The 16,682-nt window shown below is 51.0% G+C and overlaps 7 protein-coding genes across 7 annotated transcripts; 3 read left to right on the top strand and 4 right to left on the bottom strand.

Annotated features, from left to right (window-relative positions):
* Nucleotides 1-155: 155 nt before the first annotated feature.
* ASPBRDRAFT_47545 (putative MFS transporter) lies at nt 156-2,495 on the top strand. The gene is made up of 8 exons (XM_067625871.1): nt 156-394; nt 447-523; nt 571-641; nt 694-985; nt 1,033-1,104; nt 1,174-1,869; nt 1,928-2,032; nt 2,100-2,495. The coding sequence occupies exons 1-8, from the start codon at nt 313-315 to the stop codon at nt 2,325-2,327; spliced, it is 1,623 nt and encodes a 540-aa protein (XP_067475282.1). The 5' UTR covers nt 156-312; the 3' UTR covers nt 2,328-2,495.
* A 980-nt stretch (nt 2,496-3,475) lies between these two features.
* Nucleotides 3,476-4,829, bottom strand: ASPBRDRAFT_134399 (uncharacterized protein; the record flags this gene model as incomplete). The annotated part of the gene is made up of 6 exons (XM_067618603.1): nt 3,476-3,824; nt 3,871-3,901; nt 3,949-4,016; nt 4,062-4,179; nt 4,225-4,609; nt 4,659-4,829. The coding sequence occupies 6 exons, from the start codon at nt 4,827-4,829 to the stop codon at nt 3,476-3,478; spliced, it is 1,122 nt and encodes a 373-aa protein (XP_067475281.1).
* Nucleotides 4,830-6,347: 1,518 nt separating this feature from the next.
* Nucleotides 6,348-7,943, top strand: ASPBRDRAFT_47544 (uncharacterized protein). Its single transcript, XM_067625870.1, has 5 exons — nt 6,348-6,667; nt 6,719-6,845; nt 6,898-7,021; nt 7,070-7,530; nt 7,579-7,943. The coding sequence occupies exons 1-5, from the start codon at nt 6,386-6,388 to the stop codon at nt 7,890-7,892; spliced, it is 1,308 nt and encodes a 435-aa protein (XP_067475280.1). The 5' UTR covers nt 6,348-6,385; the 3' UTR covers nt 7,893-7,943.
* Nucleotides 7,944-8,155: 212 nt separating this feature from the next.
* On the bottom strand, nt 8,156-9,475 carry ASPBRDRAFT_185881 (uncharacterized protein). Its single transcript, XM_067620057.1, has 4 exons — nt 9,144-9,475; nt 8,520-9,074; nt 8,395-8,465; nt 8,156-8,331 (listed from the first exon to the last, which is right to left on the bottom strand). The coding sequence occupies exons 1-4, from the start codon at nt 9,400-9,402 to the stop codon at nt 8,251-8,253; spliced, it is 966 nt and encodes a 321-aa protein (XP_067475279.1). The 5' UTR covers nt 9,403-9,475; the 3' UTR covers nt 8,156-8,250.
* Nucleotides 9,476-10,891: 1,416 nt separating this feature from the next.
* On the bottom strand, nt 10,892-11,560 carry ASPBRDRAFT_134551 (methyltransferase family protein; the record flags this gene model as incomplete). Its single annotated transcript, XM_067618619.1, has 1 exon — nt 10,892-11,560. One exon carries the CDS (start codon nt 11,558-11,560, stop codon nt 10,892-10,894), a length of 669 nt encoding a protein of 222 aa, XP_067475278.1.
* An 891-nt stretch (nt 11,561-12,451) lies between these two features.
* Nucleotides 12,452-13,782, top strand: ASPBRDRAFT_185878 (uncharacterized protein; the record flags this gene model as incomplete). The annotated part of the gene is made up of 2 exons (XM_067620056.1): nt 12,452-12,515; nt 12,572-13,782. The coding sequence occupies 2 exons, from the start codon at nt 12,452-12,454 to the stop codon at nt 13,780-13,782; spliced, it is 1,275 nt and encodes a 424-aa protein (XP_067475277.1).
* A 447-nt stretch (nt 13,783-14,229) lies between these two features.
* Nucleotides 14,230-16,325, bottom strand: ASPBRDRAFT_134423 (glycosyltransferase family 2 protein; the record flags this gene model as incomplete). The annotated part of the gene is made up of 3 exons (XM_067618606.1): nt 14,230-14,744; nt 14,908-16,020; nt 16,112-16,325. 3 exons carry the CDS (start codon nt 16,323-16,325, stop codon nt 14,230-14,232), a joined length of 1,842 nt encoding a protein of 613 aa, XP_067475276.1.
* Between the last annotated feature and the right edge of the window lie 357 nt (nt 16,326-16,682).

Here is a 16,682-nt window from a genome sequence, read left to right as displayed (position 1 = left end):
CGCACTGGCTTCATCCTTCAGCATTAGGCAGATCGCCTCCATTTGGCGCTAACTCTTATCTCGCCTGGATGCATATCCCCGCATTTTACTGGATATCAAGCACTTGACCTCGTTCTGCTTGATAGCTATGGTTATCTGTATGCTGTGCATATTGGTTCTCAGAGGCGATAAACGAGATATATATGGATTATGGCTCCCCCAACTCATTGATACACTGGTTGTTAATTTGTATCACAGAGCTACCTAGACTCATCTCTTGGTTGTTCTTAATATTTCCCCTCGGCCACTGCTTTTGCTGCATAGCCAGTCTTAATGGCACATAATCAGCCCGGTGACACACCATGTCTTGGCCCACCCGACAATCTGCCACCAGGGACATTCCTTCTGATTCAGGGTACAAAGAACCTGGCCTCTGACCATGTAAAGCAAAGCTCACCAATATCCAGACGAACATGAAAGACAAAACAACGGCGGTCAGGTTATGCTCAATCCTGTCCCATCCAGCGATCCCAATGAGCCGTTGGTCAGTATCCATAGCTGAATGGCAGTCGAAAGTACTAACGGTTACAGAATTGGAGTACACCACGGAAAATATGCAACTTTACTCTGGTCCTTGCAGTGACAGTACTCGTTTTCACAGCGTGGGTAACCTCCACGGGCCACGGTTGTCACTGTTCTAATGATCGTCGACAGACTTACGATCCAGTCAATATTCTGGCAAATGATGGTGGTTGATCTCAATGTGACATATACTCAGCTGAACCGCGCCATGTCTGTGAACTTCGTCGGTCTTGCCGTGGGCTGCGTGTTCTTCATTCCTCTGGCGAAGAAGTTCGGTCGAAGACCCGTGTATATCGTTTCAACTGCCCTTATGTTGGCGACTTCCTTCTGGTCGGCAAAGCTGCATACTCTGACGGAGTTGTATGTGACCAATTTGCTTCAGGGGCTAGCTGGAGCGACCAATGAGTCGATCGTCCAGATTACGGTAGTGCTGCCCCTCTGGCCAACTTTTCTTCTTACTGACTGTCGTAGATATCTGACCTTTTCTTTGTCCACCATCGTGGGGGAATGAACGGTCTGTATATGACTATGGTCATGATTGGGGTAGGTCAAACTACCTGAACAGCAACTATCATTTCCTGGATAATGTCATACTTACTGAGCATTTCATAGAGCTTCCTCACTCCCATGGCAGCAGGGACCCAAGCAACCAAACAAGGCTGGCGAGCATCGTATCGAGCCCTTGGCATTACCAACGCCGTCCTGTTCGTTCTCTTTGTGTTTTGCTATGAGGAAACAAAATATACCCCCATCATTGCGGGGATCGATGAATCCCCCGAGGGCACAGTGGATAATATCAAAGCCGACCACAAACGCGATATCGAGTGTTCTATCACCAGAACTGAAACCAGTCCAATCCCCGCGGACCACCACGAGCTTGACTATAGGATTCCAATGAGAACATGGAGGCAGAGATTCGCCTTGATAACATACACTCCCGAGTCCATTTGGCCCTACTATTACCGTCCCTTTTACGTTCTGGCCTCCTTCCCAGCTGTCCTATTCTGTGCCTTGCAGTATGCCTTTGGCGTGGTCTGGCTGACTATCCTGTCCTCCACCCTGAGCTTGGTATTCCCATTACCACCATATTCATTCACCTCTGAGCAAATTGGGTTCATGAGTGTTGGCCCGTTTATTGGGAACCTTATTGGGTCGGTCTATGGTGGCTTCCTCGGAGATTGGTCGATTCTGTTCTTTTCCAAGCGCAACAAGGGATACTATGAACCGGAGATGCGACTGTATATTCTTCATTTGCCGGCTCTGACGATGGCTGGGGGGTTGATAATGTTTGGAGCCACAATTGCACGGGTAACCTTCTAGCCCATCTAGTATCCGCGCTGACGAAAAGCTGACAAAGTTCAACCAGGGCATGCACTGGATTTATCCGAGTATCGGTGGCGCTCTGTTCGGTTTCGGACTGGGCAGTATCAGCGATGCAGCACTGACGCTGGTTATTGACTCTTATCGTGATGTGAGAAATCTTCTACCATTTTCCCATTATATTCGACCATCATTCCTGACATTTTGGCAACAAATAGATCACCGGCGACGCCTTCACAGGCGTTGCATTCATGCGCAATGCCATCAGCATCGGCATTCCCTTCGCTATAAGTCCCTGGCTGAACCGATCAGGGGCGCAGAATATGTTCATTGCCTGCGGGTTTATCAGTTTGGCGGTCACTCTGACTATCGTCCCTATGGTAATTTGGGGCAAGAGGATGAGGCGGGCCACTGCGGAGAGATATCGTGTGATGGCTGGGAAATAGCGTAAGCTGGAAAGGAATGTATGGAACGGTCAACCCGGAATGAGAACATTACGTACTCCATCGATGTCCAAGACTTGTATCTAATAGCTAGGGGGCCAAAATGTCTAGTATTAAAGTGTCCCTGTGCTTCGTGAATGGTATATTCCGAGGAAACCCCGAAGAATCAACGAGATAGCGGGTGAACAATCCTTCTCGAGTTCAAGTTGCTTCTTTGTAGACTATCTTTCCACACCGCATTCAGCAGTAGGATTGTTCTCTGGTAAGTGTCACAGAAAGGAGCACAAGCAGGGGAAATAGGACTTCTTATTCGCAGCTGAGCATGCACATATATGTGGTCAAGCTCTGCCCTAGATGGCTTCCTCAGTAAACAAAGTCCCCCTTGGTAATTTCCACTTCCATTCGCATTCAATTCCTATAAGCTACTTGCTATAGTTTGAGCAGACTGTCAATGAAGCACAAACTATATGCTCACTACTAAGTGACCACTACCAAAGTACTTAGCCCTGCAACATCTGCCACTGTAGTTTCAAACTTCCCTAACCGTCTTCCGACGCCATGAACAAACTACTACCTATGGAGCATAGTACAACGGGCTCATTATATTCCACCTGGCACTATTGGACGGATCGCTGTGCCGGGCCCACCATCGACTAGTAGCGATACTAGCATCAATCCGTCAGGCATCTATTTCAGGAAAAGAATAGTGTGGATACAAACTGAGCAGAGGATAGCATCGTTTGATACTAACTATAATACTTGGCATTATTATCTGATTTTTTCGTGGTGGAGATGAAGGTGTGGGACTTGTTTTGTTGGGGCGTGGTTTGGGGTCCGTGGGTTATGCATGGGCGATTTAATGATGTTTATTCAAGATTGAATTGTATTACTTGATAGATCGAGGTTGCAGGGGTTGTTTGGTTCTTTGTCTGCTGAAACGCTTGGTTATAGTAAAAAAGGTTCTTATGTAGTATATCAGCGTTAAAGTTTAAAACTGGTGGTGTGATAATGCGGAGACGCTGTTATTATATGTCGCGTAAATCGCATACTCTGCGTCCAAATCTAAGAGCTACATGCTCGGATAAAGACCGAAGCGAAAGTGAAGGAAATACGTTAAGATACTAGTATACACGGTGTCTAGCAGACAACAACTACCACGACACCCGCGGCTCCATCGGACCCTCTCTTGACCGATTTTCATATTCCACCGTCACATTATCCGTCCGTCGAATCGCTCCCATCGGATGGCTCTCAACACCCCCGTTGGCTTCGCCCCGGAGAATGCTCTCCTGACTTCCCACCGTTGTGATCTCGTAGTCGGGCTTCCGTGACTTGGACAGCTTGCTATGATCGTAGGAGGAATCGGGCAGTTGCGTACTCCCCTTGTAGCGGTTCCGACTGTTGTTGTAGGAGCTGGTGGTGCGTTTGCCGAGAATCAGTTCGAGGACGGGCTGGAGGGTTGGGATGCAGGAGGCGATGATGACGACGTTGGATTCGATGCTGTACTTTCTTAGATGTGTATCTTTTATCGGGGCAATGGTCTTACTTGGTCCACATGACTAGTTCGGCGGTGCCGTCTGTTGATGTTAGTATTCCCCTTGGATGATGGCGGAGAGGTCCTTACAGGTGTAGTCTGTTTTGTCGGCTAAACCCTTCAACTGCGTGCACTTGACGATGGCCATGGCAGAAGCACTATACAGTCAGTTATTGCCCACTCAGCAAGTTTGGTATACTTACACCGCGCCCAGACCCAAGGCTGCGCACAAGGCTAGTCGTTTGCGCAACGACATGTGGAGTTTCATCAGCACTGTGCTTGGATAGACGGCCAGTATCAGATCGACAAAGGCGGATAGGGCTGGAATGTTAGCTGTAGCCGAAAGGAAGAGCCGCATGAACCAACCTCCAGTAAATATAGCGTAGTCAATCAGAATCCAGACGTCTTTGCATGTTGCCTTTCCTTCCGTCACCAGATGTGTCTTCCACAACGCCTCAGGCGGGTCGCACATTGTAAACAACACAATAATGCATACCCCTGACACCACGGCGGCGAGGCCAGTCAACACCCACAGACATACTCGCTGCACGATACTCGGGTTGAGAATACGATTTAGCATCGCAGTCACCGCAAGCTTCGGAGTCGCAAACGAGATAATCCCGAACAGAAAGCTTAAAGAGTTGAGGAGTGTGGCTTGTTCCACAGTACTTTCGCTCAATAGCCATGCATGCCTCCCATATCCCATATCCACGTTTACTGTGGTGATGGCACAGTAGACGATTCCCATCACCTACGGGAGTTAGCAGGTTATATCCCTTATATGATATTATTATACATACCAAAGACGCCATGATCAACCAGTCGTCTGGTCCGCAGTTGTGCAAGAGACTTGCTCTGACGTACATGCGCGCTATGACAAGAATAGATGTGAGACCTGTCAGTGCCCAGAGGACCGATAATATCATAGGACCCTTATTATCGCTGGCATTCCCCTGTTCTGACGAACCCATGGTTGCCTGTAAGGAACTTCGAGGTGTAAGTCACAATCGAACGAGGACGACGTAGTCTGAATAAGAATGCCGATATTGCGTTTACTTGCAGGGGTACACAAGGGCACCACTGATAGTGCTTTTCTGACAAGCGAAGGATTCCAGCCTCACCTTCCCTTGGCGAGCCGTTCAACGAGCGGGCGGCATCAGGTCCTCCTAGAAAGGGGATACTGGCGACGGCTAGGCATCCCCCACTGCCGTTGCCTCGTTGTTCCTTGTAGTCATTGTTTCAATTTTTGGTCCCGGTAGCCACTAGTTCTTATGTTCTAAGGCGAGCCAGGAAGGCCGCAAATACCGGATGGCGACTAGGGCATGATATGGTGCTGACGCGGGCAGGGAATAGCTGGTCTCGGCTAGCCCAGGATTGTTCATTTCGGTAACTGTGCAGTAGATCCGTGCCACCGGTGGATATGAAAGACAAATAGTAACGATCTGGATGTCCGGTTAGCAGGGCATGCTCCATATGGTCGTCAGTTGACGGACGGGTAGTGGAGCCGCCACGTCGCTGAGATGAAGCTTAACGTAACCATTATACCCTGACCCACTGTGATGGGCCTTAGGTTTCTTTTTCCAGGTAATACTCGATCCAGACAAATTGAATATTAAGGTAGTACCTTTCTTGATCCTTACCTTGGAGCTCTGGGATACGACTGTCAAGGATGAAGTGTAGATGCTTGAAGGCCTTCCAATAGACCAGGGACATTGTATAATATTCAGGATGAAAGACTCAAACGTCGAAGGATCACTAGCCCATTGTCAAGGTGATATTGAACCATTCTAAGCATTCCTACTTAATCCACAAGCCGGACTAGCCGGCTGGGCAACGCCGTTAGGCCAATCCGGCTGAGTGTACCGCCGAATGAGACTAATAGCAACGATGTGTCCTAGCTACTGTGATAGTTCGTATGGCCCCCTGGTCAAGACTCCATCTGTCAGGGACTGTGCACTAGTGGAGTGACTTGTGTTCGATCCAAGTCTCAGATTGTTATACTATGCATCACTGTATCTACTATTTAGGTATCACAAGAAAAGAATGGGTGTCATGCTAAGCAGCATGTGTTGATACTTGCTTCCGAACGGCACGGCTTCTGGTAGATACCCCAGCAAAAACCTTGGCCGATGTGTTCAATAACCTAAAATTTCCCCTGGTACGAGTCCAACGAGGCAAGTTTACGCGTCCACTGATGGTCACGAACCTCCTATCGGCACTTTCCCGCCACGTTGTGTGACTAACGGTTCACCCCCTAGACTAGGAATGGGATGCTTCGACTGGAGCTCAGTAAGGGAAGCCACGAATTACTCCCTATGGGGTAACTAGTGCTCCCCACTCCCGCCCTCCATTCAGGTATCGAGCCTTGGTCTTTATTGTACCTTCCGATAGGCTATGCTGGTGCCAGGCCATGGTTCATGGGGCTAACAGCTGCTGATATAACAGAGCCGCCGTCCGCAATTGACCTGTTGTTTACGAGTCCCCTTAACCTAGTCTATTCATCGTCCACGATACGCCATACAACACCATGACACTTGCATCAAAGGCTAGCTCCAATGGCAACAGCCACTGCCAATCAAATAGCGGAACAGAAGGCCATATGCAGCAGGCCTTTGTCGACAACGTCGCTATTTCCCCAAATGCCCCCGAGGAGGTTCCCACTCTGCTAAAGCGAATTGCAATGCACGGCGAAGCATATCTCTCCGAGAAAGATGAGAACGAGCGAACGAGAATCCTTGATGCAGCGCGATCATTGGTCTACGCGCTGGAGACTCCCCGAGAAGCCATCATCCGACACTGCTGGTCTCAGGTGAGCATTCCTCCACAAGCAACCATAAACACACACTAAGGTATACGGCAGAGCACACTCTATGCCGCCTTGGAAACTGCTGTGGACCTGGGGGTTTTCACTGTCCTATCTCAGGATGACAAACCAAAGACGGCCGATCAACTTGCCGCAGTGACCGGTGCCGACCCGACAATGCTTGGTAAATATACTAATCCATTTGATAATGATAATCTTGCAAGCTAATCTTCCAGCCCGCATCCTCAAACATCTCGCAGCCATGGGCGTGATCACGGAAACCGGGCCAGATGAATACCGTCGGACGGGGTTCTCCGTCTCAATGATGTCCAGTAGATACAGTGATTCTTATCCCTGCATGTAGGTCACCCTCACATCCTGGCTATATTGACCACTAATTGGGATCAGGACTGGCTGCATCACCGATGGCGTTCTTGCCCTCCCTGCTCAGCTCAAGAAAACCAACTACCGCAACCCCAGCGATGGAAAGGATTGCGCCTTTCAGCGTGGATTCAGGACACCCCTCCACTTCTTCGACTTTCTCAGAGAGAACCCTACCCATGCAGTTCAATTTAACAACCACATGTCCGCATACCATCAGGGACGACCAAGCTGGATGGACGTTGGCTTCTATCCTGTATTACCTCTAGTTGCCGAGACGAATATCAGTACCCAGGATGCCTTACTCGTCGACATGGGTGGAAGCCTGGGACACGATCTGTCGGAGTTCCACCGCAAATGGCCACAGGTTCCAGGTCGACTTATCCTCCAAGACTTACCCAAGGTCGTGGAACAGGCTAGAGGAATGAACCTGGATCCGGCTATCGAACTCATGCCACACGACTTCTTTACCGAACAACCGATCAAGGGTGAGTGCTTCGTAAAGCCTTATAAGGCAATGGCTGACATGTATGCAGGCGCCCGTGCATATTACATGCATTCTGTTCTGCACGACTGGACAGACGATGACTGTCGTCGCATTTTGGCCAATGTGGTTCCTGCCATGAAGCGGGGACACAGTAAGCTATTGCTGAATGAGAATGTCATCCCGAGCACGAACGCATACTGGGAAACCACCAGTCTTGACATTATCATGATGGCGGACTTTGCGTCGACTGAACGCACGGAGAAACAGTGGCGGGCGCTGGTGGAGTCGGCGGGTCTTAAAATCACCAAGATATGGACCGTACGGAGGGGTGTGGAGAGCCTGATTGAGTGTGAACTGGCTTGATGATGCTGTCGAGTCTTTCCAGAATATATAGCGTCTACAACATAATAGAATTATCGTTACCTATGAATCTTGTCCGACGCTGCGTTGACCTTACATCTTAGATGCAGCTTAGAAAATCCGAGTCGCAACTTCCGTCGGTTGTCAGCTGTCAATAGAAAGGCGTGCTGTTCGCGTCTTTAGCAATAGCATCAGGTAGCAAGGGTGTAGTGAGAATGAATCATGCGTCTGTCATGTCAACATGACAGACATTCGTAAGGACTTTTGGCAGTATTCACAAGATCTATAATACACTTTGTACAAATCCGTCACTTTTATATACAATCCGACACTCCGTACCTAAAATATGTTCAGAGAATATTTACTCCGCACGAGGATCCTTCCAAAGCGGATCAACAAAGTAAACCAACCCATGCGCTACCGCCGCAGCCAGTGGACCAACCTAGTATCATTAGTATGAGGTTCGACATCGAAAAACACAACGGGCATGAATAGGGACACTCACCCAATGAATCCAATGATACGTCGGAAACGAACTCGCTACATAAGCACCGAAACACCTCGCAGGATTAACGCCTATACCCATGTCAGTTCATCATACTTCGTTATAGAAAGGTATAGAATACTCACTAGCACCAATGTATCCCTCCCTCGTGAATGCCGTTCCCCACGTCACAACCCCCAACACAACACCCACCAACCACGGCGAAACGGCATGTCCGAATACCTTTGCCTGCCGAGGGTCCAACGCGACACCAAATGCCAAGAAAATCAGAATGAGGCACGCAAAGAACTCGATGATCAACCCGTCCGTGGCGGATACCATGCTCGAGTCGATGTGGCATCCTCCCACGGTGAATTCGCGGGTTCCGTACGCCGAGTGCAGGGCGAAGCCGGCGAGTGCGCCGCCCAGCGTTTGGCCAGCGAGGTAGAGGATCATGCGCGGGAAAGAGATGATTCGCGCGAAGAAGGTGGCGAGGGTGATGGTGGGGCTGATATGGCCACCGCTGGACGGGGAGAAGGTGTAGATGAGTAGCGGAGTGAGGAGGAGGTTGGTGAGACCGCCGAAAGTTGGAGAGAAGAAGGTGACTGTTCCGTAGACGCCGGCTTGGCCTGTGGGGGATGTTGTTGCGGCTAGTGGGTGGGTTGTTACCCAGCAGGTGATGAAGACGTTCATCATGCTTGCTGTGTTTTTATACAGATATTAGCTCCGGGATCATCTTATGCTATGGATTAGGGTTTCGGGAGGATTACCTATGCATTCTAGCACGGCGAACTTCCATAGATCCACGCTCAGGAACCCCCGGAGATCGAATATCTCCTTTAGTGTCATGCACGGTGCTGCGTCGGGCACCTTCTCCAGCACCTTTGAGTTCTTGGGATCCGTCCTATCAAGCACGAAATCCTGGTTTCCGCCCATGCGGCCCGCGAAGGGCGGGATGGCGGGCTCGAGCCCATGGTGCTGGGGATGTGTGTCGTCGCTCTCATATTCGGGGAGATAAGTGACCACCATGGTTCGTTTGGGGGATGGCGTGCGATGACTGCTGCGGTTGCTGTTATCAAGATAAGTCGTTTGTGGCTGCAGCATGTCAGACAAAAGAAAGATAAGGAAAAGGGGAATTGCATGCAATTGATCGCGTGTGGTGACGGGGACGGTTTTGTGATCGGGAGGCCCCGGTCTAGGGCTGGGAGGCGCGATCGGGATCAAACGGGACGAGGAAATGGTGATGGTCGGTCGGCAAACTTGAAGAGGCGCCGCAGAATTGTGGGTCGTTTAGCCGAGATAAAGAAGGCTTCTAGAAAGTATTTGCAAAATCTTTCTGTCGACTTGAATTGATCGGCCAGTGAGAGGGCCGAATGGCCAGATAAGCTACGGCCGATGTCTGGCCGTGGGGATGATCCTGCCAACCGACCGCATTGATTGTGGAGATGCGTGTCTGTGCTATCCCCGTGCCCTTGCGACCACTTGCTCTATATGACACGGGAATCCCCCGAGTCTGGCGTGTCCCTTTGGTAGCGAAGTCAGCTTGGGGTCCGGAGTAGCGCGGAGTTTTCGTGTTGGTGATGTCACTCGGCATTTGGATCCTGCTGATTCGGCTCTGAACAGGATATATGAGCCGTGATGGTGCTAGTTACTACATGCTCGGATTTAACTGCACGGTTGGTTCATAACGGAAGCTGTCTCGGTCGGGGTGCCGGAGTCTATTTCCAGGGTTTACTACTACTGATGTGGCAACTCTTCTTCCGACGGTTCGGAAGTGCCCTCGGCCGTTGACCGAAACAGGGGCAGCAGTAAAGTAACTGTCTCAGGTTGCTACTGGTATTTGATGATCTGTTAGGCCATGGCATCTCATGACATAGTCTGGAGACCATTAATTACTCCCAGAGCATGTCACCCAGCCATAAGTTTTCTACTAAAAACCTTAGCTTTAAGTTATACCGAATAGAGGTAAATGCAACTATCGTAAAACCGAGAAGTCTAACTGAGACGACCGTAATTCGAGAAGTATTCAAGTTAGTTCATTCTTAAACTTTACTAGTTGTTCTCAAGCGGGAGGCCCGGAATATATACTATCTCCTATCCCAGCGAAGGATAGTGCAGAAGATTCAACGTCAACTCAGCCGCCAAGTCCACTTCATTAGCCGTGCACTAGGCCATAAGATGCATATATCTGCTCATAAAAGTCTATTGGACGTATACGGTCGATTTGGTAAGCATGAAAAGCGGGTGGCCATCAAGTTGATGCCTACGACAATGTCATTGCCATCGGAATTACCCCTAATACAGCTATCATAAAACCTGCCAGTGACTGATAGCATTTCATCACACACCGATCTAGTCAGAGCTAGGAAAACACTTTCATCCAGTAATTGAACCTGTCATGGAAGAATATCCAGCTGACGACCGCTATTGCTGAGGACTTCCTTGATTGTCTTTCAGCATACGCAAGCTGCGACCTATTTCCTGAGAAGCATGACCCACTCCACCGGCTTATCACTACCTAGAAGAGAAACGGCACCAACATGCGTGTTTTCTGGCGATAATCCCTCCACTGCTGACCGAATGTCCTCTCTAACAATGCCTCCTCTTCCTTGATACGTACCCACCCGGCGATTGGCAGGGCCATCGCCCAGAAGCACCAATGTGTCATCGTCAACATGTGCATCGTCCCTAGATCTGGCATGAAACAAGCAATAACACCATCCTCTCTTGCCCAGAAATACAAAACAGCAGGGGCCTGTAATGCCAATCCCGCGTATGCTGGATGTCGTATGTAGCGATAAAGTCCTGCAGTGATCAGACGATCCGGATTTGAGAGAGAGAAGGTGAAGCATGAGCCTAGCTGCCAGAAGGCGTAGATGCGAAGGCAACTACCGAGGCAGACTAGCGCGAGAGTGGCCGCAGTGCTGTAAGTGGGACTGAGGTGATCCGGCCGGACATGCTCTATATTTGGGCAAACAGCCTGCTGCTGTGCTTGTGGAAGAATGACTAGTAGAGCGTGAAAGAGGCCCACTGCGAGGTAGTACCCTCGGTAGACCGAGGCCGCAGTGAGTACACCATGCTTCTTCAGAGAGTCGGTCGCCACTGGTGATGAGGTATTTGAACATTCCAGGCTTTGGCAGTTCAGCAGGGTGATTACCGCCAAAACAAGTGAGAAGATAATCTGCATTCTGCAATGACTATGTAATAAAGATCTGAGTCTGGGCAGCAAGTCACATCAAAGTATATTGCAGAGGACCGAGCACTTCAGGTAAGATCCGGCAGGAGGTGTCGATCGTTCTGTTAAGCTTTCAAGCCTTGTCAATGCGCATGCAAGCATCCGAGGCCACTGTTCCACTGCGTTGGAAGGTGTTGCGAGACTAACAAGGAGATGAACCGGTCACACTGACAGGGACCCACATTCCTCAGCATGATGCAGCAAACCTTGTATAGACTTCATTGTGCCAGGGTCAGCTGCACCTTTCCCGCCAGGTGGTCGATTACCAGATCGGGAAAGACACATGTCATACAGCATGCCCACACGTGGTTCACGCTGTGTCCCAATGGTAGGCTACACAACCTTGTTGGTTTGACTTTGGTGAAGCGTGCTTGTACCTTGGACGTGGCGATAATCTGCATCTTCGGGTACTTTATATTTCCCGTATCGCCGTATTACATACCTGACATCTGCTTCCCCACCTACTATTTGTCTGCCATCGTTGTCACCATGTCACCGGATCTACCTTGCATTGTCTTTGTAAGGTCCTTTTTGCATAGACGTGATAGAGATTATAATTCAGAGCACCATGCTAGACAAGATACACCCAAGCATGTTGATGAGCATACCCACCGGCGAAAGCATTCGTTAGACTCCGAAAAAACACTTACAGTCGAGGACTGGGCAACAAGTCGCGAGAACCCACACAACTGGCCTCGTATCAAGACAATCATCACATCCCTCATAGTATACGTCTACACGTAAGTCACCCAATCATACCTCGCAACAAAAGTACCTAACCAAAAGTACAGTTTCGTGGTGTATGCCGGGTCATCCATGTTCATTACGGCTGTTCCGTTGGTAATGCAGGAGCTGCACATCTCCGAGCAACGCGCCATGTTAGGGCTGTCCATGTATGTGCTCGGATGTACGACTCCCCCATGCAATGCCACCTACCCGATAACCTTATACTCACTCCAACAGACGGCGTCGGACCCCTCCTCTGGGGACCCCTCAGCGAGATCCCCCGCATCGGACGCTCCGTCGTCTACGTCGGTACTTTCGCATCGTTCATCCTCGTGACGATCGGAGCCGCCGAGGTATCCAACTACAGCGCATTCGTCTCCCTCCGGTTCATGCAAGGCCTCTTCGGCAGCCCGTGCCTCGCCAACGGCGGCGCATCCATGCACGACCTCTACCCCGAATCCCAGTTCCCCTACGCCCTGGCCCTCTGGGTCGCTGCAGCGTACTGCGGGCCGGCCCTTGGGCCCTTGCTCACCAACAGTCTGGTCACCCACGTTTCCTGGAAATGGTCCATGTGGCTGATGGCGTGTATTTCCGGGCCGGTATGCATTCTGTTGTTTCTTCTGCCTGAAACTTACGCCCCGACCATACGTTACCGCAGCAGTGCATTCAATACCACATCCACCACCACCAACAATAGCAGCAACAACAACAATGACAGTAATAGTGACAACCCCCTGACCAAACTAAAGTTCTACCTCGTCAAACCCGTCCAAATCACCCTCCAAGACCCGGCCATCCTCTTCGCAAACATCTACACCTCCTTCATCTACGGCACATACTATACCTTCTTCGACGCCTTTCCCATCGGCTACCCACCGGTGTACGATGTCTCTTCCTTAACCCTCAGCCTATTCTACCTCTCGGTATTAGTAGGATGTTTCCTCGCAGTATCCGCCTACTTCACATATCTCTCCCTCCCTACTTACCTCCACAAACACCACCATCACACATCATCACCACAAAAACCTCCTCCCCCCCATGAAAAGCACCTAATCCCCGCCCTCCCCGCCACAATCCTCGTCCCCATCTCCCTCTACCTCTACGGCTGGACCCTCCGCCCTAGTATCCACTGGATCATCAGCCTCATCGGGGTAACCTTATACGCCGCCGCCGTATTCATCATCCTGCAGTGCTTATCCCTATATATACCGAGTATCTACCCCGAGTACGCAGCGAGTTTATTCGCGGCGAATGATTTCTGTCGGAGTACCTTGGCGGCTGGGGCGGTGCATTTTGGGATTCCATTGTATAAGAATCTGGGGATGGGGAAGGGGTCGAGTGTGTTGGGTGGGGTGAGTGGGTTGGGGGTTTTGGGGTTGTTGGGGATTTATTTCTTTGGGGGGAGACTGAGGGCGAAGTCGAGGTTTGTGGAGAGGTTGGTTGATTAGATTCTTTTCAAGCTTTTGGGGGGGTTGTAGGGTGGTGGTTGGATGTGTAGATAGTGATTATTGGTTGAGGTGGGATGTGAGGATGGGTATGATGGTATTGTATTGTATTGTACTGTGTTGTATGTATGGGTGTGTCTATACTCCGGTCGGATGAGCTTAGATCAGTTAAGATTCAGATGGGATTAAATGGATGTGTTGATTTATTCTATCGCTTGGAGGGGTGACTGAGTAGATTCCATGTTCTGTCTCTAGGTGATAATTTATCGTCTCGAAGCGGTGATGTATCGAAGTGATCAGGGCCGGCAATGGCAAGTGTGTTTGACTACAGTATGACTATTCCTGGACGGTTTATTATAGAAAGATAGACACAGCACAAATTATAGTTAAACACCTAACTCTACCACTTCTCCTTACAATCAAATCTAACAGCAAGTCTACATCTACCACTCACGACAATCCACACACCAACAACCCACCCAGAACCAACCCAACCACGACACACTGACGATAGAACCCGACCGGTGCTTTCCCACTCAACAAGGCAGCTTGCTGAACCTCCGCACTCGGAAGCACCACCCCCGTTTCCGACAAAGCCAAACCAGCCTTACGCTCGGGATACCGCGGGGGACTCAAGAGATAGGAGACAGGCGCCCAGTAACTGACAATGGACAGGTAGCAGATGTGGAGCATCGGCGGCCAGGCAATCGTGGTGAGCAAGCGGGATCGCAGACTATCATCGGCAGCTGTAATGGCGGAGTAGATGGAGTAGAAGATGGATCCAAGCGTGGCAAGCAACACCACGATGCTGTAGGCGATGCCGTTGTGCCACAGATTGTGGTAGAGCTTCTGGAGGGATGTCGGGGTCGCGCGGCGATTCCAGGAGTTGGCGCTGCTGCCGGTGACGAAGGAGCCTTTGGGTCGGCTGGCCAGCAGGTGGAATCGAGCGACGGCGTGGATATGAGCTGTTCTTGTTAGCTTGAAGAATAGTAGAGTGGACTTTCATCTCGAGAGAGGAAGGATGAGGGAGTGTCAGAACACATCATCCATGACCATATAGAACATGATATGCATGGGGATAAAGATAATGACGATACGCAACAGTACAGTAAAACGAGGGGGTCATACCTCCAGCCAGCCAGATATTTTCAAAACGAGAAAACGGAAAGCTTTCGAATCCCGTATGTGCACTCTGCAATAGTCCATACGCCCAGGTCACGGCAATATGGAGCACAGCCAAGAGAAACTGTACTTTGGCCAGCAGTGGCGAAGCGTCCGGAACCAGCGGACCCGACACCAGCAGCAATGGGACCAACGCAAACGAAATCAAACCGCCCACCCCCCCAGCCAGGATGGACAGGCCATTCCGTGCAATCTCCCACTGCAGTGAGCGGGGAAGCGTCCCGTTTGTGGGCGGCATCAACACCCGAAGCTGTTGGGAGTGCCCAATGTGCCACCGGTTGCGCTGTGCAATGTGTCCGTCCAGTGAGGTGGGCACCAAGCCGTACTGTAACGGCTCCTGGACTTGGATGGTGCGATGGCCGAGCCCCTTCAGCACCAGCGACAGCTGCCAATCCTCGGAAAAGCTGTACGTCGGATACCCACCGGCATCAATGATGGCCTGTCGCCGGAAGAGGGCGCCAGAGCCTGCATCCTGAGCCAGGCCCCGCCGATCGAGCTCGGCGTTTTCACACGTATAGAAGTGGAGGCGTGACTGAGACAGGGGGTCCCCGGAGGGGAGGTTGTAAAAGTACTGTCGGGTGGTGAGGAGCACTGCGTCCGGGGTCTGCAGGAGATGGGGCAACGTCGCCCGCAGAAAGTGAGGCATGGGGATGGAGTCGGCATCGAAGATGGCACAAAACTCTGGGGGCGCCGTCTCTTGCAGGGTGAAGAGGGCGTAATTCATGTTCCCCGCCTTGGCGAAGACTTTACCGGATTGCCTGCCCCGCGTGTGGTAGAACAGGTGCGACCATTCGGTGCGCAGGGCTGCGATGGCAGACTCGAGCTCGGTGGACGCCCCATCGTCCAATACGCGGACGCGGAAGCTGGCCGTGGGATAGTCCATCGTACAGGCCGCGCGCACGGTGTCCAGAATGACGTCGACTGGCTCTCCGCAGCAGGGCACCAAAATGTCCACCTGAGGGAGATGGTCGGTGCCGTGTAATCGCAGTCTTTGACGTGGTTGGCTCTGGGATGCCGAGCCACCTAACACGGTGAGAAGCTCATCATGACGCCAAATGTCTAACAACAGATTAGCCTGCGCGTCCTCGTTTGGTCAGGGAAGGGAGCCGGGATGCCGAAACACGGCAGCTCCACGGTGGTATGGACATACTGGCGAGAACGGCCTCGACCAACAGAGTTAGCCATACTCGCCAATCCTGTTGCACGGCCGAGAAACACAGCGCGAGACGGACGACGAAATACAGGTTGAAGGTCCATGATGCCAGATGGGCTACGTAATAGAGCCAACGCCGGTGCCGCTGTCCCGCGAGAACACGATGGTCAGGCGGGAGCTCCTGAATGTCGTGGAGCAGTTTAGACGGCATTTGACTCGCGATCGAAGCGGCGCGACCGAGACGTCCGATACAGACCCTGGCAATCCACACGAGCTTTGGATGCGTAGCCCGACAGAGTGTTCCACCAAGTCTGGGACTCTGTTTGTTGCTGGTGAAACTGGCCGGGGTGCTTAGTAGCAGAGCATGGATCACCACACCACTGCAATGGCCGGTACTATGCACACGATGCCTTCGAAATCCAAACACAAACACACTCACAGCGCATGGTCGATGAGAAATGAAAAAAGAGAAAGGAAAAACTCCCCCAGGCCATCATCAATGGCTGGGCAATTTGTGCGGCTGCCCCCTTTTGCGGTTGGGTTCTAGAATTTACTACACGTGCTCCAC

The sequence above is a fragment of the Aspergillus brasiliensis genome, assembly GCF_001889945.1.
Source record: "Aspergillus brasiliensis CBS 101740 unplaced genomic scaffold ASPBRscaffold_14, whole genome shotgun sequence".
In the NCBI taxonomy this organism is placed as follows: Eukaryota; Fungi; Ascomycota; class Eurotiomycetes; order Eurotiales; family Aspergillaceae; genus Aspergillus; species Aspergillus brasiliensis.
The sequence above is the reverse complement of the archived record's forward strand: the minus strand, read 5'-3'. Positions and strand labels throughout refer to the sequence as shown.